This window comes from Conger conger, chromosome 11, assembly GCF_963514075.1.
Source record: "Conger conger chromosome 11, fConCon1.1, whole genome shotgun sequence".
In the NCBI taxonomy this organism is placed as follows: Eukaryota; Metazoa; Chordata; class Actinopteri; order Anguilliformes; family Congridae; genus Conger; species Conger conger.
In genome coordinates, this window is record NC_083770.1 from 40,792,954 (window position 1) to 40,816,358 (window position 23,405).

The 23,405-nt window shown below is 44.7% G+C and overlaps 2 protein-coding genes across 4 annotated transcripts in view; both read right to left on the bottom strand.

Annotated features, from left to right (window-relative positions):
* Positions 1 to 3,961, bottom strand: part of LOC133140118 (acyl-CoA dehydrogenase family member 10-like) — a 21,204-nt gene extending 17,243 nt beyond the window's left edge. Inside the window, exons 1-6 of one of the 2 annotated variants that reach the window (XM_061259709.1) lie at positions 3,761 to 3,961; positions 3,017 to 3,200; positions 2,766 to 2,914; positions 2,025 to 2,219; positions 936 to 1,094; positions 414 to 573 (exon numbers count right to left, since the gene is read on the bottom strand). In XM_061259709.1, the coding sequence (XP_061115693.1) occupies positions 414 to 573; positions 936 to 1,094; positions 2,025 to 2,219; positions 2,766 to 2,914; positions 3,017 to 3,188 (835 nt within the window). In that variant the 5' untranslated portion in view covers positions 3,189 to 3,200; positions 3,761 to 3,961. Of the gene's footprint in view, positions 1 to 413; positions 574 to 935; positions 1,095 to 2,024; positions 2,220 to 2,765; positions 2,915 to 3,016; positions 3,201 to 3,717 lie in introns of both variants that reach the window. The other variant, XM_061259710.1, reaches the window with a different exon arrangement.
* Positions 3,962 to 7,673: 3,712 nt separating this feature from the next.
* tmem116 (transmembrane protein 116) lies at positions 7,674 to 21,413 on the bottom strand. 2 transcript variants are annotated; one of them, XM_061261366.1, is made up of 12 exons: positions 21,321 to 21,413; positions 21,004 to 21,097; positions 19,708 to 19,754; positions 19,512 to 19,575; positions 16,898 to 17,026; positions 12,702 to 12,806; positions 12,310 to 12,359; positions 11,684 to 11,767; positions 10,449 to 10,587; positions 9,892 to 10,036; positions 9,227 to 9,306; positions 7,674 to 8,755 (listed from the first exon to the last, which is right to left on the bottom strand). In XM_061261366.1, the coding sequence occupies exons 2-12, from the start codon at positions 21,064 to 21,066 to the stop codon at positions 8,582 to 8,584; spliced, it is 1,080 nt and encodes a 359-aa protein (XP_061117350.1). In that variant the 5' UTR covers positions 21,067 to 21,097; positions 21,321 to 21,413; the 3' UTR covers positions 7,674 to 8,581. The 2 variants fall into 2 exon arrangements, with proteins under 2 accessions (XP_061117350.1, XP_061117349.1); XM_061261365.1 differs by lacking the exon at positions 21,321 to 21,413 and having other exon boundaries at positions 21,004 to 21,259.
* Between the last annotated feature and the right edge of the window lie 1,992 nt (positions 21,414 to 23,405).

Consider the following 23,405-nt stretch of genomic DNA (forward strand, 5'->3'; position numbering starts at 1 on the left):
TCAGGCAGGTGTGTGCAGGTGAGACACAGTGTACCTGTATCAGGCAGGTGTAGCACCCTGTGCAGGTGAGACACAGTGTACCTGTATCAGGCAGGTGTGTGCAGGTGAGACACAGTGTACCTGTATCAGGCAGGTGTGTGCAGGTGAGACAGTGTACCTGTATCAGGCAGGTGTAGCACCCTGTGCAGGTGAGACACAGTGTACCTGTATCAGGCAGGTGTGTGCAGGTGAGACACAGTGTACCTGTATCAGGCAGGTGTGTGCAGGTGAGACACAGTGTACCTGTATCAGGCAGGTGTAGCACCCTGTGCAGGTGAGACACAGTGTACCTGTATCAGGCAGGTGTGTGCAGGTGAGACAGTGTACCTGTATCAGGCAGGTGTAGCACCCTGTGCAGGTGAGACATAGTGTACCTGTATCAGGCAGGTGTAGCACCCTGTGCAGGTATTGGCTGAGCTGGTCCACAGGAAGCTGCATCGTTGCTCTCACCGATCGGGTCCCGGGTACGAACCCGGAGAGGGGGAACCCCAAAACGCCTTCCAGTTCCTTCAGAGCTACCGCGGGGTCCCCAACCTGCGGAGCACAGCGTGTGAGTGTGTGTGTGAGAGTGTGTGCGTGTGTGTGTTAGGGACACAGATCACATGGCCCTGTATAATGCCCAGCTCCCATAAGGGAGATACCTTTCCTTCGTACACTCACTAGTCAGGGAGAATGTAATTGTTAAATGTCACCATTTCCTGTTTTGTGGAAGTTTGTAATCAATAATGTTAATCTTTAGTCCGCGGAAAGATAAAGTATCAACCATAATTTGCACGCACGGACACGCGCGCTCGCGCGCGCACACACACACACACACACACACACACACACACACAGATAACCACAGACATATATACACACAAACAGACACACACACTAGGGAGTAACATGCTCACTTTAATGGTGTGCATGCCCAGTTGGGCTGCGGCTTTAAGGTTGCCCCCGATATCGTCCAGGAACACGGTGGCTTGTGGGGACACCCCCAGCCGGTCCACACAAAGATGGTAAATCCGGGCGTCAGGCTTGCACACGCCCTCCAGACACGACTCCACTATCTGCAACAACAAAGCCATTAGTGCACCAATCAGACGAAGGAACAGACCCTACACCACAGAGCCATAATGGAGTGTGTCACAGCTACTGAGCTATAAATATGGCAGGATGAAGTTATGGGTTATGTTTGCAACTCAGGGATTGCAGGTTCGATTCTTAGCTAGGGCATTGGCATTGCCATTGCGCTCTTTAGCAGAGGTACTTAAAACATAATTGTCACACATATAGCTTATGTGAATGGATATTTTCTGTTTAAGCCAATCATGATTATTTGTATGTTCCTTCGATTTGAAGCGCTTTGGATTACAATCTTTACATGAAAACGTAGTTTACAAATGCAGCTACTATTATTATTAGGTCAGTCTGGACAAAGGGGTGCTAAGCTAATATCATGTAAAGCAATGCAAAGCAATAATGCATTTGGTTTATATATTGCTTTTCATCATTTAGAGATAATCTTCTGTAGTTGTACAGAAGCTACCAATAAAACAGTCAAAGTACAAAGCAGTGCAGAAATATAAAATCACAGGTACAACAGTAAGCTGTATCTGCCCGCTGCTCCTAAGTAACTAGGATGGGTCAAATACAAAAGGCAAATTACCCCACAGGGTTCAATAAATAGAAATTGGCAAAGGATAAATTCTGCACAGACACTTGGAAGTATTTTTTCACACACACAGTGTGGTCACTGTGTGGAATAACTTGCCAGGACACGTAGTGGGGGCAGAAACACTGAGGGCTTTCAAGACCAGGCTTGATACGGTGCTAGAAACAATTGAGCTTTTAGGGAAACTGCGCATTAGGTACACTTTAGTGGGAGGAAAAAGAGAGAGCATTGCTGGGCTGAATGGCCTGTTCTTGCCGTTACATTATGTTTTATTATGTTAGATCTTCTTTTCCTAATATGAAGTTATGAATGCGCTCAGTCTCACCACGTCGAAGGCGGAGCGGTCGAGGGGGAGGAAGGTGGCGCCGCCCTGCAGGAAGAAGTTGTTACTGAGCACGGCGGTCTTCAGGCCCTCGGCCCGCACACACTGCACCGCCTGCATCAGGGCCGGGCGGGGCCGCGCCATGGGGCCCGTCGTCAGGGCCTGGAGGAAGGAACCTGCCGACACCGGGGAGCCTGCCTGTGTGTGTGTGTGTAAGTGAGTGTGAGAGTGTATGTGGGTGAGAGTGTGCGAGCGTGTTTACAGTGTGTTTGTGTGTTAGTGTATTTGTGTGTGTGAGTGTGCGTAAAAGAGAGCGTGTGTGGGTATGTGCATGTGTGAGTATGTGTGTGTGGGTGAGAGTGTATGAGTGTGTGTGTGAGCATTTGTGAGTGTGTGTAACAGAGAGTGTGTGTGTGTGTGTGTGTGTGTGTATGCGAGCATGTGTGAGTGTGTGTAAGAGAGAGCATGTGTGTGTATGTGCATGTGTGTGTGTGTGTGAGAGAGAGAGTGTATGTGTGTGTATGAGTGTGTGTGAGAGCATGTGTGAGTGTGTGTAAGAGAGAGAGAGAGAGAGAGAGAGAGAGAGAGAGAGAGAGAGAGAGAGAGAGAAAGTGTGTGGTGGGCAAACAGGGAGAAAGGACAGCTGTTATTTTTTTCCTATAGTTATTCATTTGTTTAATTGTTAGACACACAGCAAAAAAAGCACTGCAATAAGGAAGTGAATCTGTGAACTACACTACTCACTATCTGTGAGCACTCCTCACTGAAAGCCTCCACAAACTCTTCTGCTCCCAGCTCTCCGCGCATGAACTTCCTCCAGGCGTTCCCTTCGCCACCCGTTCTGATGGCCTGGCCGATCGTTCCCTTCGGAACGCCGTTCTGCTGCTCCCATTCTGAGAGATGTGTTGGGGGAAAGGGGAATTACATTAACCGAGAACTGCTTTGTTCGTGGATACAGAAACCAGGTTGCAACCGCAAGAGTAAATCGCCCTTACCAGCTGCCTTGTGGTAGGGTGAAGGTAGTAGCACACCTCCCATGTCGAAAACAACGGCTTTGTAGCGTGACCCCGCCGGTTTGGTGCACAGGTGACATCTTGGCACCTGTTGCCAGCGAGCTTGGTGCACCAAAGATCGTGAGAGACACAGAAGCCGGGTACCGAAAGTCATAGTGACAGAACCCTGGGATATTAAATAAATAGAACAGTTAGAGTTATCCCAGCGACGACAAAAATGTTATTCCTGATGCACATAGGCAGGCATGTGACAGTATCGGACCAACACAACACGTTAAATAGGTTGCAAATTGAACGTTTGTCTCAATCGATACGCAAAAGTAGTAGCCTACATTAAACATTTAATTCGTATACACAATTGAACCACTCATAATCCAGTGTTATTCAGATGTGATATAATACTCGGAAAACAATATGACGACCATTTGTAGTTGTAAAAGTGATTAATAAATAGATGAAAACAAAAGACGAAAACCCAAAAGTCAGTTAGCTATGCTAGCTAGGCGAATTATTCATGAAGATTTGTAAAATGGTAGCAGGTTATGAGGGGATATAAAGCAACACCGGATATACTATAATTTGGCTAACAGGCAAAGAAACACTCGCTACGCAAATGTAAGATATTGTTCGACGCTATGCATACATCGTTAGACTTTGCATGTTGTGACCAAACAAAACTTAACTAATTAGTTGGGTTTGACAGCCAGTCAGTTGCAATCATTTTACCTCTGGTTATCTTCTGTTCGACAATATATTCCGACACTAGGCAATTAATGTAACCTCGCTATCTAGCTGGCTGGCATTATATCAAATTCTTTCCCAATTTAAGCGTGTCACCTTCGCCCCGCTTTTAAACCTGAATGTGATCACAGACAGTAGTAATAATATTTGAGGACGGAGTGAACTGAACTGGGACCCGGACTGACCCTGATCATGTGATCAGGGACGAACTGAAGGTCTTGTCACGTGGAACTTCTGAAAGGATTCGTTCTGTACTCGGATGTCTATGGTTGAGTAAAGAAACATATCCAAAGTTATAAGGATATAAAGCTTTTTTCATTCGCCGATGTTTTATACATGCAAACAACTATGCTAAATATAAAGCCAATTTTTTTTTTTCATAGAAACCAGATTATTATATTACATTACATTACATTATTGGCATTTGGCAGACGCTCTTATCCAGAGCGACGTACAGTTGATTAGACTACGCAGGAGACAATCCTCCCCTGGAGCTATGCAGGGTTAAGGGCCTTGCTCAAGGGCCCAACGGCTGTGCGGATCTTATTGTGGCTACACCGGGATTAGAACCACCAACCTTGTGTGTCCCAGTCATTTGCCTTAACCACTACGCTACAGGCCGCCCTGATTATATCTACATCATATAATTATGTTTCTATGCAAGCTATATGTAAAGTGATATATTTAGGCTTTTGTGTAATGTGGGAGAAAGTGGAGTAACATGCAAAAAATTGAAAATTAAGTGCTGATTTCGATTATTTTTATTTCAACTTCAACGGTTCGATATTTGCTGCAGCTAGCGACAGTGACCAGTAGAGGGCGGAGCAGCATCGTAGTAGGTTATTATTCTCAAAAATGGCCGTCACAGGTGCTTTCTGTGATGTCACATTCCATGTAAAAAAAAAAAAAACGAAAAAAAGAAGGTATTATTTAAAACCCTGCTGAGCTTCTATATTTATTCCGGTTAGACTAAAGATTTTGCTCAGTTATGTGTTTCCACCTATTGCCATTGCCATCCACAGTGCAGTTACTCCACTAAATGGACAGATTATTCTTTGATTACACGTGTATTGTTCAATAAAGCCCCAGAGGGTATGGGGCAAACACAGAGTGACCTAGAGGTGCCAGAGATACCAGCTGGAGAAAAGACCTGCAAGAGAAGGAAGAGGAAGATGAAAGGGTGGAAGCAGAGGAGGAGATTCCTACGGTTCATGACCGTCCTGTACTGCTGTGTCCTTCCTGACGAAATGGAGCAAGACCTCGAAGACCAGGAGGAACCTGGGGAGGAACTTGAGGAGGAACCTGAGGTCACTGAGAGCCAGACTGAGACTCCATATTGCCATGAACCTGGACACCTGGACACACTGGACTGGACATTAGAGCAGCCTGTGGCAATGACAAGTCTTATTTTGGTGGTTTAAACAAGTCAGTAAATGTGCTGCCACTGGTTTATATTGCACTGTGAGATGGAAATTTATTCACTGTCTCATCAAGTAAAGTCTAATAAAATCCTCTATTTATGCGTAACCCACAAGCAGGCAAGCTCTCCGTTATATGCAAACTGCTTTTAATAGTATACAACTACAATTGGCCAGTCTGAAATTAGTTTTTAATGCTAATAAAACAAAGCATGTGTTTTTTTTCTCCACAGAATGTGTACTGATGCTCATTTATCTACCCTGAACAATGTCGAAATCGAATGTGTCCAACATTATAAGTATGAATGTATAAGTACGAATGTGTCCAACATTATAAGTATGAATGTATAAGTACGAATGTGTCCAACATTATAAGTATGAATGTATAAGCACGAATGTGTCCAACATTATAAGTATGAATGCATAAGCACGAATGTGTCCAACATTATAAGTATGAATGCATAAGTACGAATGTGTCCAACATTATAAGTATGAATGCATAAGTACGAATGTGTCCAACATTATAAGTATGAATGCATAAGTACGAATGTGCCCAACATTATAAGTATGAATGCATAGGTACGAATGTGTCCAACATTATAAGTATGAATGCATAAGTACGAATGTGTCCAACATTATAAGTATGAATGCATAAGTACAAATATGTCCAACATTATAAATTTGAATGTATAAGTACGAATGTGTCCAACATTATAAGTATGAATGTATAAGTACAAATATGTCCAACATTATAAGTTTGAATGTATAAGTACGAACGTGTCCAACATTATAAGTATGAATGTATAAGTACGAATGTGTCCAACATTATAAGTATGAATGTATAAGTATGAATGTGTCCAACATTATAAGTACTTAGGGGCGGCCTGGAGCGTAGTGGTTAAGGTACATGACTGGGACCCACAAGTCGGTGGTTCGATCCCCAGTGTAGCCTCAATAAGATCCGCACAGCCATTGGGCCCTTGAGCAAGGCCCTTAATCCTGCATTGCTCCAGGGGAGGATTGTCTCCTGCTTAGTCTAATCAACTGTACATCGCTCTGGATAAGAGCATCTGCCAAATGCCATTAATGTTATGTAATGTAATTAATGTATCTGGTTAGATCATGATTTCTCATTCAAGTCACGTCTTCCCTAGAGCGATGGAGGAAGCAACATGGTATTTTATTTGTTTATAAAGTGTTGCATGCCATAAGCTTCCTTCTATTTTACAAAACTTATTTTATTGAAGGTTTCAAAATATAATACTAGAGCTCAGGACTGAATTAATTTAGATAGACCTCGTTTAAGAACCAAATTGGGGTAAAACTGCCTTCAGTGTTTCTGCTCCAAATTTGTGGAATGCAGCTCAGGAATCACTTCAGCTAACATCACTGGTATTGTAATCACCCTTGTAATCACAGAGTGAGCATACTTACTGGCTGCCTGGCTTAAGCTTCCCTACTCCTCAATTTCACATTTAAAAAAAATAACTCTGTAAAAACAAAAAGTACACAGAAACAGACCAGGCCCACCACAAAACAAGGAAACATGTTTACATTTTTCCACAATCATAATCGTCTAAGTAAATAAAACAGCAAATACAGTTTATTATTCTTAAATGTACCATGAAACTGAAGTCCCCTGTGACTCTACAAAGGCAGGCGCTATAGTAACAGAAGTTTGGCCCGGGTTGCCAGGTGCACTCTCAGATCCTTTTTGTGTGCAGAGTTTTCCTCTCGCTGTGATTCCCCGGGTCTCTCTCTGTTCTAGCGGGTGGTCGCCGTGGTGATGAAGAGGCTGCAATAGTCCCGCAGCTGCTCCTGTAAAGCTGACGCTACCCCTTTAAGAAGAGGCTCCGCCCTCAAAGACTAGGCTAGCTTCTCAGAGCATTTGTGGAATGCAGCTCAGGAATCACTTCAGCTAACATCACTGGTATCTGTAGAATATTTTAAACAACTGGTAGTTAATTTATTAGAGGAAGGTACATGTATGTGCATGGCCTAACCTTCCATGTGATCTTTTCTTAGGACATGTTCTATGAATATGGGTATATATATATATATATATATATATATGTATGCAAAAATGTGTGTATGCTTACATGTGTATGTTTGCATATGTGTATTTATGTGTTTGAGAATGTGTATATGAATATATTATTATTCATTGTTATTATTCCTTTTTTACACCCCTTATATATACTATACTTGGTTTATAACTGAAGTATAATTCTTTCTGTATATCTTATAGTTCTCCATATAATTTACTTTAATTGTCTATTTTTGGTTTTGTCATTGTATGGACGCAGGACCCCCCTGAAAAAGAGGCTTCGGTCTCAGTGGGGTCCCCCTGCATAAATAAAGGATAAATAAAAATCTAATAAAAACAAACAGATGTAATGAAAAACAAACCATAATTCTGACCCGCCTCAGACAATCCCGTTTACTGTAAATGCACAATCATATTCTCCAGCACACACCTGTTTTTCACGATGTTCTTTATTACAACAATATAGGTCAGGAGATCTGAAAATGGGTCGGAGTGGCAGTGGGAGGAGATTGTGACATAAACTGGGCTCAGGATCACAGCACGGGGCCGAACAGGAAGCCCGGATTCCCTTTCCAAGCTCCACTCCCATAATTATGGGAGATGACCCAGTTTCCAGAGAGTGAGGCCCACGGTCCGGCCATCGAACTGTTGAGCCGAGCAGTGTGTGTGTGGGTGGCGGGTTATGCTTGCACAATGTTAGCAATAACGAGGGCCACATTGTGGTGAGACATCTGTGGCAGAGCAGAAACAGTCTGTGAAAAGTCCCTTGTAATCACAGAGTGAGCATACTTACTGGCTGCCTGGCTTAAGCTTCCCTACTCCTCAATTTCAAATTTTTAAAAAAATAACTCTGTAAAAACAAAAAGTACACAGAAACAGACCAGGCCCACCACGAAACAAGAAAACATGTTTACATTTTTCCACAATCATAATCGTCTAAGTAAATAAAACAGCAAATACAGTTTATTATTCTTAAGTGTACTATGAAACTAAAGTCCCCTGTGACTCTACAAAGGCAGGCGCTATAGTAACAGAAGTATGGCCCGGGTTGCCAGGTGCACTCTCAGATCCTTTTTGTGTGCAGAGTTTTCCTCTCGCTGTGATTCCCCGGTCTCTCTCCGTTCTAGCGGGTGGTCGCCGTGGTGATGAAGAGGCTGCAACAGTCCCGCAGCTGCTCCTGTAAAGCCGACGCTACCCCTTTAAGAAGAGGCTCCGCCCTCAAAGACTAGGCTAGCTTCTCAGAGCTGTGGCGACCTGGCGAGTGGTCAGTCAGTCCCAGAGTTCTCGGGGGTGTGTGTTGCCATGGCGTCGCCGTAGTGACCGCTCCCTAGCGACACCTCCCTAGGTGCAGAGGTCCATGGAGCTCAGGGTGTTGTAGCCCTTCTTCTGTGAGCGCAGCAGGGGAGTCTGGGTATCGATGTGGCGCACGGCTTTGCTGCTGAGTGTGCGGAAGTCCTGCTGGGTCCAGCCGTATACCAGGCAGTTCAGCAGTCCCTGAGAGCCTGAGGTGAGGGCCTGGGAAGGGGAAATCAGGGAGACTGAGCAACACAACGTCCAATCACACGCACACAAATACCACAGCGTCCAATCACACGCACACAAATACCACAACGTCCAATCACATGCACACAAATACCACACGCATGCACACGTCCAATCACACGCAGGCAAATACCACACATCCAATCACCCGTACACAAACACCACACGCATGCACACGTCCAATCACACGCACACAAATACCACACGCATGCACACGTCCAATCACACGCAGGCAAATACCACATGCATGCAGACGTCCAATCACACGCACACAAATACCATATGCATGCACATGTCCAATCACATGCATATAAATACAAACGCACGCACACAATACAAACACACACACACACACACACACACACAAATAACCCATACATACATACCACCACACACACAAATAGCATATATATACAGACAAATGCACATACATACAGTACACACCTGTAATATGTACAGAATGTAGCCCACCCATCCTTGCACTGTGTTTGGGGCAAACAGGATGATGGTGGCGAGGATGATAGCTGAGAGAAAGGGAAACATAAACAAATCATAGTCACTCAGACGAGCTGGATAATCTAAAACACAAGTCAGAGTCACTCAGAATCCACCACTCAGCTGGATAAAGTGAAACAGGAACTGTGCATGAAAAAGTGCATGAGAATGCTAGTAATCATCTGACTTCCCGTTGAGGGGAAACCCTCATCCATCTCCATACCACAAAAATCATAAAATTTGCTGAGGGGAAGTACAGAGATCCTCTGTAGATTTAACTACAGGGCTGCACGGGTTTAACAGGTGCAGGTTTAATTCCAGGGTTAGGGTTGGGTAGAGGGCAGGGTTAGGGGTATAGGGTTAGGAATATGGGCGGCCTGTAGCGTAGTGGTTAAGGTGCATGACTGGGACCCACAAGGTCGGTGGTTCAATCCCTGGTGCAGCCACAGTAAGATCCACACAGCCGTCGGGCCCTTGAGCAAGGCCCTTAACCCTGCATTGCTCCAGGGGAGGATTGTCTCCTGCTTAGTCTAATCAACTGTACGTCGCTCTGGATAAGAGCGTCTGGCAAATGCCAATAATGTAATGTAATGTAATGGGTATAGGGGCAGTACCTGGGCCCCAGCAGAAGAAGAACGCAGATGGGTACAGCACCATCCTCCTCTCCAGCACGCGTAGCACAGCCCACTGCCGGCCGCCCAGGACACCGCTGGAGGTGGCACAGCGCTTATACAGCCCACGTGCCCTTCCCATGAGCACCTGGGGCAGAGCAAACGCACACACACACACGCAGAACAGAAAGCACAATGATTAGTTCTGCATTCACAGCAGCACTTAGGAAAGCAACTTACCCAGCTTAAACTGATTCTTCATGTTATTGGATTTCATTACTTTCTTGCATTTGACTAAGCGCGCCTGGTGTTTTGGACCATCATGAAATGATCCCAAAAGTGTAAACCCAAGCTTAATTGCAGCGGGCAAGATCAACAGAGCATAGAAATGTATTTGAATCCAAAGCAAATACTATTTGAACCCAGGTGTGCTGGATATTGACTGAATTCGTTATGGTCAGGTACACTGCTCATGGGCACATCGGCAGTGCCTCGGTTAAGAGTTGAGCCTGCAGCCCCAGAGTGACGGGGCCCGGTCCTCTCGCCGCGACGGCACTCACCACGATGCCCAGGAAGGTGAGGAGGAAGGCGGAGAGGAAGATGGCGGTGCTGTAGACCTGGACAGCATAACAGGCAGAGCTGCTCCCCTTCCTGTACCAGGGGGAGGAGTACAGCGGGCCTGTGTGCATCAGGAGGCACCTGTACACGTGACACCAATGGACCAATCAAAACACAGCATGCAACAGACTGGACCAATCAATACACACCACTCAACGGACCAAACGAAACATGCAAGGGCCCTCTTCCTCGAGTGACAATGATTTTTTTGTCTGTTTTGGGAGCCTCTCCTTCTCATTTTGCCACTAGAGAGGTCGCGCATGATCTTCTGGCTATAAACCCCAGATCCTCCACAGCTGAGGATAACCTAGACCCCCTTTTTTAAAACTAGCTACCCCGCTCATTGCTGAATATGTTGCAGATATGTTTCAACAGTCAGTTGTGTCTGGTGTTCCCCTTACAGTCTCTAAAAGTGCTTATGTGTTGAAAAGGTTGATTGATTTCTGTCCAGGAGATGCTGACAGATATCTGAACGCGTCTAATACCCCTCAATGCAGACAGCTGCCATACTACAGTAAGACTTTCAACAGTGCAGTGGGTAAACTTCATTTTATTGACCAGGCTTTTGTGTTCACAAATCCAATCCCAAGAGGTTCACTTAAAATGTAAAGCTAAGGACACTTTGCGCTGCAACACATCCTGTCACGGGGGAAATCCCGACGTATTCCTTGTCCTTAATCAATGCTTCCCACAGGGTGAACCTTGGCTGCCCAGTGTCCTCGGAGTTAAACAACCGTCGATTTGAAACGCATTCCTGAAGACCACAGGGAACGTCAGTCCCTAACCTAACGCGCTAACGACAGAGCGTTTTTGGCGTAGGTCGTGTAACAATGAGAGCTTTGTTACTGTCAGTCTAAAGAGCTTTAATGACACAGAATGGCCCGTCTTCATGTGGAAGAGGAACAGCAACAGAACAGAGGGGGTTCCCAGACATTAGGGACGGACCCCTGCTGTGAAATTCAGCTTTACCTGCTTGGTCAGCTTGAAAACCGAGCTGGTCAAGCTGGTCTTAGGTTGTTTGGCTAGGTATGAGATGGTCAACCAGCTAGTGCTGGTAGCTTCTCTGAGCTGGTCAACCAACTAAACCATGTTGAGCTGGGAGCTGGTCTGAACTGGTCAACCAGCTACCAGCTGCCTCAATATCTAGCTTGAGTGTTTTTTTTCAGCAGGGACGTACTTATAGGGCCGGCTGAAGTTAGTGTAGCAGTCCTCAAAGTTCCCCACGGTGAACACCGGCACCATGAGAATCACCGGGACCAAGCTGAGGGGGTACAAAGGTCACAGGTCAGATGGTGCAGAGGTCATCAAGGTCAAACTCAACAGGAAATAACTGCATCAGGACCGTGACAGAGGAGCAATGCTGAACAGACCATGGTCAAACACGATGTTTGGAACAATTGAATGCTTTAGACTGCAATTAAAACCACCAAGGATTACTGCTCACTTCATAAGAAACCTATTTTCAACAATATTCACAACAACATTTAACATGATTGTATATTTTAGCTAACACATTTCAAGTCACTCTTTGTTAATAGCTTCTTAAATTATTTCACATTCACACTTGATTCATATCCACCAGTCATCCCCACTTTAATTTCTTTCACTTTCACTTACCTCATACGGTAATTTGTTTGATGTTTTACAAAATGCCACTTACAGGAAATCCATTTCTCAGAAGTCATTTGTTTTTTTATATTTGTGCAGTAATAGCGTGTCATGTTTGTGTGCGCGTGGGAGGAGTGTGGGTTTTACAGCATGTGGGTCAACATGAAGGCTGGCATCAACGACCGCAACACTCACAATGATAGGACTGCGAAGATGCTTCCAAATGAGCTCGCACTCCTGGAGAACTGAAACAGACCAGCACATGAACATGTTAACCAGCCAAACTTCACCATGTTAAGTAGGATAACTTGACCATGCTAACCAGAATAACCTGACCATGTTAACCAAGAGAACGTTTCCATGTTAACCAGCAGAATTACACCATGTTATCCAGAAGAACCTGACCATGTTAACCAGAATAATTTGACCATGATAAGCAGGAGAAGTTGACCATGTTAACCGGGGGAACTTTGCCATATTAACCATCAGAATTTTACCATGTTAGCCTGCAAACTTCCCCATGTTAACCAGCAGGATTTGAAGTGGAGTAATGTTACATGTTACAAGTCAGTGTGGTTTGGGCCTACCTGAGTGTTGTAGCCATTCAGACTTCCGTGGTATTTCTCTTTCAGGCCCCGGTAGAGAACCAAAATGTAGTTCAGCGTGTAGAAAAACGAGGACAAGTAAAATATCTGGAGGGAGAGAGAGAGAGGACAAGTAAAATATCTGGAGGGAGAGAGAGAGAGCAGCAGTGCAGAGAGACTTTCACAAAAGAAAAGAGAGACACAGCTGCCATGGTGCAGTAAGACGTTCAACTCTGCACTGTGGGTAGACTTCATTTTAAAAGACAGGCTTTTGTGTTCACAGATCCAAACAAACACCTAATACCCTTCCAGAGATTAGAGTTTTAGCCTTTTGACACGTACTGCTAACCACTGCATTTAATCAGCACATTTATGGTCCTGGTTGACAGGTGTCACTGAAGATTATGATAGACAGGAGTCACTAAGGATCCTCCAAAGAGTGATGGGTGTTTCTGAATGCTGAGGTTGGGGTACAATTTCCTCAGTACCCGAGGGTGCTCTTGAACATCAGGTAAACAAGTTCATACTTTTTTTTGGCAAGTATTATAAGGCCAAGAAAATTGCCATTACCACACATGCTTCAAACAATGCCAGACATGCCAAGTCATGGGATTTCTGAAACATTCCCAAAAGTGTTTTGAGAATGCAAGGTGTCAGATTTCATATGCAGCCAAGTGGGAAAACCCTCACGTGGGACGCCACGTGAGCTCTCAGAATGAACGCACAGGTGATCATACCTCTTCTGCCGCCAAGTGAGGTGGCACCAAAACACTGGCTCAGGGAAGCAGCCAAAACAAATATTTGTGGCCTATTTCTGTGGAGCCAGGAACACAGTGACTGCTCAGCCATCCCAGAGGTGTCCAAGAAGGTGTAAGGCGGGTAAGAACCGGAAAGCAGGGCAGGGTGGCACGTGGCAGTGTGGTACAATGGTTAGAAAACAAGGCTTAGAAAAGTCCCAGGTCAAATGCTAGCCTTGAGCAAGGCACTTAACATGACACTTTTTTTTACATCCAGCTATAACTTAAAGGAGAGTACGCTGAAATCCAGTCATGCAGTTTAAACCAGCCTAAGCTGATCATGATGGTTTAAGCTGTTTTTACACTTTTAGGTGGTCAACCAGCTGACCAGTCTAGCTAGTCAGCAAGGCCACCAGTTGACCACCACCAGTTAGAAGTGTTGAAACTGCGACTTTAACCCATCTCAGACCAGCTGAGAATCCCAGCTGGTCCTAGCCGGAATTATTAGCAGCCAGTATTTTCCTAAATCCCTGCTGCAACCAGGGAAGTAAATAGCAGGTTTTGTGATGACAGGGATGGGAAGCTGGTGTTAGGGTCTGGTGCCAGCTTTGCCCTTTCCTCTGATACCACCAGACATCCTGCCAGGACCAGCCATCCAGACCATCAGGGGGCCCCGTAGGGCCCCGTAGTTCACGCCTTTTCCCTCTACCTCCCCAGTGTATTTTTTTTACTTTATCCAGCCAGTGGAAACAGAGGCAGCCTGCTCTCCTTTTCCAGTCTCCCTTTCCTTCCCATTCTTCCGGAAGGTTCTTTATTCATTCTAGCAGGCGTCTCTCTTCATTGTTCTGGTCACGTCTGCGAGTCATGAACTCCGTCAACAGACAACCGCAGGCGCGCCGAAAAATTCTTTCTGCAATCTCGACCATGAATGACATACTGTTCCAAGTGCCACCAAACATTTGATGTCTGAAGCACACGTCGCAAAGCAGTAACACCTTGTATTTCTGTTTTTCTGTGTGATCTGCAGTACCGTTTTCATTTGGACATTTCATGTAGTATTAATGCCTGCAAGAGATGAATCCTCACCTTTGCGCAACCAACAGCACTTGTTGAACACTTCTGAATAAATATTTGGATAGGGAGAACTACCCCAACCCCACACACTACACACTCACGCCTACACACACTTTTTCGTTCTCTATTTCAGCATCAGTGTAGACACTCGTGATGTTTCACTTGCTATATGCCTCAGTGGACTCAGACACCAGAGGCCACCGCAGACGCTGCTATCAGTAAATCCGTTTGGGCGAAACCAAAAAACTATTCAAGGAGGTAAGCGAGAACAAACGGACGAGAACAGGTTAAATGAGACTAGGCGCCTATGTGAAGATCAGTGCGCGTAATGCTCTTAGGTTTCCTTATCACACACCTCAGAGAAGATTGTGATGGCAGGTACGTGGTCTGCACCGGGGTTGTCAGGGCTTCCAGCGGACTGGCTGTATCATGGCTGTTCAGCTGGAAGCCTGGCCTTCTAAGTGAGAGGTTGCAGGTTCCAGTCCCAGGTGGGACACAGCCATTGTATCCCTGAGCAATGATCCTCAATCTAAATTACTTTAGTAAAATTACTGGGGCAGCCTATAGCCAAGTGGCTAAGGTACATGACTGGGACCTGGAAGGCTGGTGGTTCAAGCCCAGGTGTAACCATGATAAAAACCTGCACAGCTGTTGGGCCCTTGAGCAAGGCCCTTAACCCAGCAATGCTCGCCCGCATCTAAGTTGCTTTGGAAGAGTCACGTTTCCATTCTGACATACAGGTATGTGGGCCAACAGGTGTGACAGGAAGCGCCCGTGTTCCCTCTAAGGATGTGTTAGACATCACCATGGAAACACGTGTAACACTTGGCTTCAGAAAGAGCACCTTTTCGATGAAACAGTGATGCCACACACCCATTTTAGCACATAATACGACGAGCCATGACTTAGCAGGATTATGCTTGCTGCACCTCACAGTACAGTGAGTGTTTGCAGCAAGTTTGGCTTCAAGCTGTAGAACTGCTGTCCAAAATCTACCCCCTTCCTGCTCATCATCAAAGGTTAGCGTGGGGATGGGGGATGGGGGCGGGGGGGTCGGCCTCAGAAGCCTTCTGCCCTAGTGTATCCCCCCCCCCCCCCCCCCATCTCCCTGCCTGGCTGGGTAAAAGGGGTCCCAAACATTCACCCCAAATATCCAGATTTCCTGGTCCAGAGCATCTGATGTGCCTCTCGACAGGGACAGTCCTGTGTGTCTCCCATCCTACTGAGTTCAGAGTGATTGCCTTCAAAGAGGTCAGGCAATCATCCTCCAAGGTAATAACACCAGGCAGGTAAAGAGCTTCTGATACAGTAAAAGAAAATCTGTGATCTCCCTTCTGAGGCAGTCTCTCTGATTCAAACCACAAACTGACCTCTCCTGCTATACTTCTGACATCACACACACACACACACACACACACACACACACACACACACACACACACACACACACACACACACACACACACACACACACACACACACACACACTGTAGCACGGCATGGCAACACAGAGATTAAAGTGAAATTAAACTGGGAATTTTTACCCCAAGGTAGAATTTCACCAGCTCACTCAATCTGCTCAATACAATCAAAAACAGATGTGACTGCTCCCAAAAACATGATTCAACCAGGAATGAAGGCTGGGCTGGATCAGGAATGCTTTTCAAAACTAAATCCATCCATGTGAAAGACTTTACAGCCTCTCACGAAATGGCAGTGCACGTTACACACAGCAATGCAAAACCTCCTTTTCAAATGCACCACAATACTGCAGAAGTCTGCATTTGTATGCTTTTGTAGTTTTTACTTCAATGAGAATATGGCTGAATCAAAAGGAAACAAACAACAGCAGTGTTTGTTTATCACGCATAATTCTGGCAGCTATGCAACATTATTCCACTCTTACGCTTACATTGTCATCGACAATGACGAAGACCTCATCTAAAGGGGCAGAATGTCTGACTTTAGGCCTTAAACATGCACATGTGATCACGCTCCTTTACCTGAGACTAAACCAGGGGTCCCCTGGTCCTGGAGAACTGCAGGGTGTGCTGGTTTTATGTTTTCGCCTTAATACCAGCAGCCAATTCAGAAAGAAACCAGGCGAGGTGAGTTAACTGTGTAATTGACCGCTGTAATTGATCAATTAAGTACTGAGTAACAACTAAAGCCAAGGTTGCCTACCCCCGGGATAAATTATATAACCCGTCCTACCGTCAGTGTAAAAGCTGCAGTGTTCTGCAGTGTACAGGTTGTAGCGAACGTGTTGAAGGTAAAAGACTCACCTGTTGGACAGTATGCAGGTTGTAGCGAACGTGTTGCAGGTAAAAGACTCACCTGTTGGACAGTATGCAGGTTGTAGTGAACGTGTTGCAGGTAAAGACTCACCTGTTGGATGGTGTGCAGGTTGTAGCAGGTGGGGTGCTTCTCGCACACCTGAGTGAAGAGCACGGCTCCGATCAGCCAACTGAGGCTCAGCAGCAGGTCCATCACACTCAGGAGAAACAGTGGCAGCACCTGGGGAAGAGCAGGCGGAAGTTTCCGGAAGGATCAGCCAAACCATGCAGAACAAGGCCATCTTACCACAAGAACAAGAACAACTACAACGACAACCACAACTACGACAATTACAACAACCACAACAATTTCAACAACAAGAGCTACAACAAGAACAACTACAACAACAACCACAACTACAACAATAGCAACCCCAACAACTTCAACAACCAGAACTACAACAACAACAATAATAATAATAATAATAATAATAATAATAATAATAATATGCTATTTTAATTCTAAAAGTTGTTTATCCCAAATCGCAAATTCAATGAGTCATGAGGTGAATGACCTCATGTTAAGGTAATGGGAGTGTGACTGGACTACACACACCACTGTACACGTCCCTTTGTATGTATTACAGACAGGATTGTCTTTCACTCTGACATGCAGCGTATCTCCCACACTATCCATGTTTGCCTCACGTCTGGTCCAAAGCCAAAGGAAAGTGTGCATATTACCGTATGTGGACAATAGCCCTGTGTGTTTTATAGTCTCTGAAACCAGGAAAGTAATCACACACCCTGCAGGGTGTGGTGTAGGGCACGTGTTCATTTTCTAAAAACATTGACACTAAACTCGGCAGTTGGTCAACATTGACAAGGTAATTCTTTCACACACTGTATCTGAGCAAAACACGGACAGATTTGCATGAATAAAATGTCATGCCGCGTTTAAATGTCAAGAGCGTGAGATTTACAGCCTCTCGTGAGAACCTCATAGCCTGGTGTCATTCCTCACATGACACGCTTTCAGCAAATGCCTTTTATCTGATTACTTACAATACAGAACAAAATACAGGCACACAGATTAATGCGAGTGACAGAGAGAGACCAGGCCAACCACATTCACAGACCAGCAGGTGTATGTGCAAGCGCACGGTTAGCGTCTACAGAGACGTTAGCCCAGTGCTACTCCACTCCACATCCTGAGGGCCGCAGTGTCGGCAGGGATTCACTTCACCAACGCACCACAACCAGACCTGGGTCTAATACATGATGTTTCGGACTAAAATACTTTTTTGTGCTCGATTGATCTTGCCTGATGCAACTGAGCCAACCAAGAGGTCCAGAAGTCTGGGTTTTCCGTTTTTTAAGAGTATTTCATACTGTAGGTTCCATTACACCAGAAAAGCTCAGTGAAGTGCAGAAAAGTATTTGAATATTACGTATATTAAAATGAAGTAATTGATCCAGGCCTGCGTACAACCATGCAATACAAGACCAATGAACTTACTTCCGGAACTGAGAAGGTAAAATACTTTAAAATAGTAAACTCAGGAAGGGTAGTGCATGTGTAGCAGGGTTACCACGACAATGCTCTCTGATAACGTAACCCTCACATTTAAAAGAACGTTGTTGCCCATGGCTTGGGGTGATTTAGTCTTTAGCTACAACTAGCAACACGTTTGTCGAACACAAAATTTGGATGAGTGAGAGCCCGGGGTTCAAATCCCACCTCGGACTCGGGCAATCTCTCTCGTTACGCATGGTTGGAGCAAATACCTGCACACAGTGGGGCCCGCAGAACCTGAAGCGGTGGTTTAGTACTGGATTGTATTTGTTATGGATGTGCAGATTGGGTTCTGGTCTGTAAGCTTTATTATAAAACAGTATAATGTAAAAGGCACAGATAGTTACATGTGCGGCAGTAAAACTGCATTAGGCCTCTTTCTGCCGATAGATATACTGCCATGGACTGCATTTCCTCTGACTGTGGAATTAGACTTCAACTTAAAATGGAAATTATAGCTATGAGCGAAGATAATTATATTATTCTATTTGTGGAAAATTAGGGCACTAAATGTTCTTTCAACATGGTGCCTGCATTTCATGGAGTGTTCAGAAAGATAGCATTAGTAACAGAACTACAAGCCATGAGAGCTTTGGAGCAATCACAATAAGCCAGAGATTGAAGTTCCATATTGAAAAGTGATGGAAATTAAAATGTGTAAAAACGTGCAGGTGATAGGGGCGGTTTAAAATGCATATTTCTGCCCGTAACGCAGATAAACATAATTTCAGCCCCACTGCTGCAATGCTGGCGGCACGGATGGTGCAGTGGGTAGCATTGCTGCCTCACAGCAAGGAGGTCCTGGGTTTGAATCCCCATCAGCCGGGCCTCTCTGTGTGGAGTTTGCATGTTCTCCCCGTGTTCGCATGGGTTTACTCAGGGTACTCCGGTTTCCTCCCACAGTCCAAAGACATGCTGGTCAGGCTGATTGGAGAGTCTAAATTGCCCGTGGGTATGAGTGTGTGAGTGAATGGTGTATGTGCCCTGTGATGGACTGGCGACCTGTCCAGGGTGTATTCCTGCCTTTCGCCCAATGTTTGCTGGGGTACTCTCCAGCCCCCCTGCGACCCTGTTCAGGATAAGCAAATGGATGGATGGATGGATGTGCAATGCTGACTAAGCAAAACACGTGAGAAAAAAATGCTATTACCTCGGGTGTTCTGATCAGATTCTGGAAAGCGGCATACACGATAATGGAGCCAGAACCCAGTATGCTGTCAAGCAACAACAGAAAAGGGTTCTTATTATTCAACTTGTTAACAACAACAACAATAATAATAAAAATGAAATAATAATAATAATAATAATAATAATAATAATAATAATAATAATAATAATAGTAGTACCTTAGCACTGCCATAATCAGCTGTATCCATCGTACGTCAATATACACCTTTTGACAGAAGGAGAGAAAATATTTTCTGAAAATGTTTTTCTTTTAAGGAAGCCTCTTTCATGATGCAGACCATCAAAATGCCAGTACATGGCAAATGGTTAAATATTCGTAGCCTATATTTCGATATGACTTGGTCTACTTATTACACTTGGACTCAAACTCTTTATGGATTAAACTGACAATCATAAACGTGCCTCACGTGAACCTACGAGTTTACAACACGCGGGCACACCCGCATAAGTCAACAGCCATCTATTTTTAATACGATCGTGTGACTTTTTCAAAGGTAACTAAATATTATAATGGAAGGAGGAAGTACAATCTGGAAAGAAAACGCATTCCAAGTTGCCTTTCAATCATGATCTCCTGATACAGTTCATAAGTCAACCTGTGTTTGTCACTTTTGAAAATGAATTCAAACAGTACATCCAAGCCATTCATTACTCCAATAACTCCGAAGAAAAAAGAAACAAACTCTTTGCACATGTTATCAATTTAAGGCATTTACTTATTTTATTTTTTCTTTGTTACGAACCCCTGGCACCCATTAATGCTACTGTAATTCCTCTATTGCTTTCCATTTATTTATTTCACTTTATGAACGTTTGTCACATGCACTTGGAATAGTAAAATGATATAAGTTCTTAAGTGTTACACGGTATGTTAGGACTCTGATAGGCTACAGTGTAACTGTCCGGTTACACCGAAAGAATCTGTTCGTCTGCACGGCGGGCTATGCAAAGAAAACCACGTGGTCAGACGCGGAGAACAACGATTTTTTTTAGTTGAGCTTATCTGTGAATTTTATACATACATGGGCTACATTCATTAATTTACTGTTTCTCCAGTCCCTAAAAAAAAATATCAACGGAATCGTGGAATGTTCAAACCAACTAAAATCTGCATACTGTTAGATAGCCTGCTCCGAACACTTTCCGTACAGTATTCCCAATACAAGCCCTACAGTGCCTGCCTAATTACTAGATGCAAAACATACATTAAAATTTTTCGACGATGAAATCCATTGACCATGGACCATCTGAAGAATTACACAGAAAACCCGGTCAAAACTGTGATAACTGGATGACATTCCATTTAAAATAACCTTTAAATAATTCACATCATATAATATTATATAACCTAAGCAGAAGCGCTTTCCGCCGAGTTACACATTTAATTAACGTATTACCACATACAATTACAATCTCACTTTATTTAGGCTAAACTTTAATATTGCTATACTTACACTTGTCCAGTCTTCAGCCGTCGTAATATTTTCTTCGGTATTGTTTAAAAACAAAGACAGCATCGCTGCGGTAAAGATGCAGTCCACCCTAACTCTTAAATGCAAATTATATTGTAAAGTTGGACGCAGTGCAAGAACCAAACAACAAAACTTTCGTGTTTTTTTCTTTCTCGGAAAAACTTGAATGTTAAAAATAAACGGATTGAACAGTTTTGTTTTTTTTCCCGGCAACGTCAAGACACAACCGACCCTGGGCTTGTGCTGTTATAGTTTAGATAGAGTCTCGTTTCGGTCGCGAGACGCTCTTCACAACTCACGCTTACTCCGCCCATTGCCACAGGGAGGTGGAAACTTCCTCTATCACCTGGGGATTTCTTCGAAATATGCGCTGTGTTATCAGGGGAAGTTCTCATCCACTTCAGTACTGCAATGCACAAAAAGTCGCACATACTGTCAAATATAGGCTACTGCATGATATTTATATAGGCTATATTCCAGACTACCCGAATTGCCAACCATGCAATAATAGCATGCCAATATTGTAATGCACTAAAAAGGTGCTCATATATCATACAATACATAATATAATATTATATCATATATTCAATACTCTTCAAATTACCAGTCATGCAATATACACATGCATGAAACTGTCCCAATCGTCTATGTCAAATGATATAACACCTAATAAATGCCTGCCATTTACCATTTAACTAATTAAGGCACAGGAAAGCAGGAGAGGTGAGTTAGCCGTGTAATTAATGTTTTTTAATTGATCGGATAAGTGCAGAGTAACAGCAGCACTGTACTATTCCTGTATTGCACAGCACTGCTCAGTATCTCTCCTGCTCTTGAGACAGACAGACAAACAAAGACAAACAGGAAGACAAACAGAGACAGGCAGGCAGACAGACAGACAGACAGACAGACAAACAGAGATAGACAGGCAGACATATAGAGACAGGCAGCCAGACAAACAGAGACAGACAGGCAGACATATAGAGACAGGCAGACAGATGGAGACAGACAGACAGAGACGGACAGGCAGACTGATGGAGACAGACAGACAGACAGACAGATAGAGACAGGCAGACAGACAGAGATGGACAGGCAGACAGACAGGCAGACAGATAGAGATAGGCAGACAGACAGAGACAGACAGGCAAACAGAAAGACAGACCGCTCACAGACCGCGTCACACATCCCAATTTGCCTGAAAACCTTGTGGCCGTAAATGTCTGTCTTGACCGAAGGAAGTGTGCGGTAGAAGCCTACGCAGGAAGCACACCACTGGTGCAGAAGGGGAAAGACCAGGGGTTTAGAAAGTCAAAGTCCTGCCATGTGTTTCTTCCTCCTACCAACTCAGCCAGCTGATTCCATATATTAGTTATACTTCCTGGTAGAAGAATTCTGCTAATTAGCAAGTCCAGGTGATTGAAACACAATAGTTTGGAGATTTTACCTGGATTATACAACTCTGGTGGTTCTCAGCTGTGGGGGTAGGGGATTATCACACAGTTAACCCATGAATCCATGACAGGTGACAGTATCTCTCGCCCTGTAAAAAAAAAAAACTTGACCTGGAGCAGTCTGGTGCCTCCTCCCCAGTGATGACGTAATTCTTACATCATTACATAACGACTGTGCTAAGCACACAACCTGCACTGTTGTGCAGTGATCAGAGAACTGGGTCTGGAAGGCGGTGGATCCACATTCAGCTGTCTGTCACTCAAAGGCTTCAGCCAATCACTGTGTCTGCTGCGCAGGGCAAAATGTGTGATTAAAAAGGATTATATAATGAATTTAGAGCATACACACACACACTCTCTCTCTCTCTCTTACACACAACCACAATTTCCCTCTCTCACACACACACACACCAATCACGGGACTCTGACCACTGACATCAGCGCTGATTTCCAGTGCACTCCTCTCGACAGCCACAGTGGGAAAGTGAGGCATCGAAGCGTGTTAACACGCATGTGCGGATGAGCTATTGTCTGGTTACTGTGTGCGGAGCATGGAATTATACAACAACCCACCGCCCCTGTCAATGTCTAACACCTGAAAACGGTGTTGTCCCAGCCGATGATGTGCGTGTGTTTGCAGGGCGCGCATGGCCCCACGCAGCCAATCAGAGAGTCCTGTACCTCCTGTCTCTTGGCCCATCATGTTTCAATGCCCCAGGACAAAGGAGAGTGTCCTGCTGAGTTGGGGCCCCAATACTGGACCCCAGCCTGACCTCCCCTCCCCAACTAGCTTCAGGGCCCTGTCAGGCCAAGGTGGGGGTCATGGGAATGAGTCATTACATGCCCCCCCCCCGCCCCCTTCCTTAAAGACTGCCCAGAGTACAGCTGGCACTAGTCCCGGCATGGGGGCAGACATCTTTACAGTGTGAGCCC

Coding starts and splice junctions, on each gene's coding strand:
- tmem116 (XM_061261366.1), bottom strand. CDS start 21,066: ATGCTGTCTTTGTTTTTAAACAATACCGAAGAAAATATTACGACGGCT. Junction 11,768..12,309: donor ATCTTCGCAGTCCTATCATT/GTGAGTGTTGCG, acceptor GTACCCCCTCAG/CTTGGTCCCGGTGATTCTCA. Junction 10,037..10,448: donor TCACCTTCCTGGGCATCGTG/GTGAGTGCCGTC, acceptor GCTCTGCCCCAG/GTGCTCATGGGAAGGGCACG.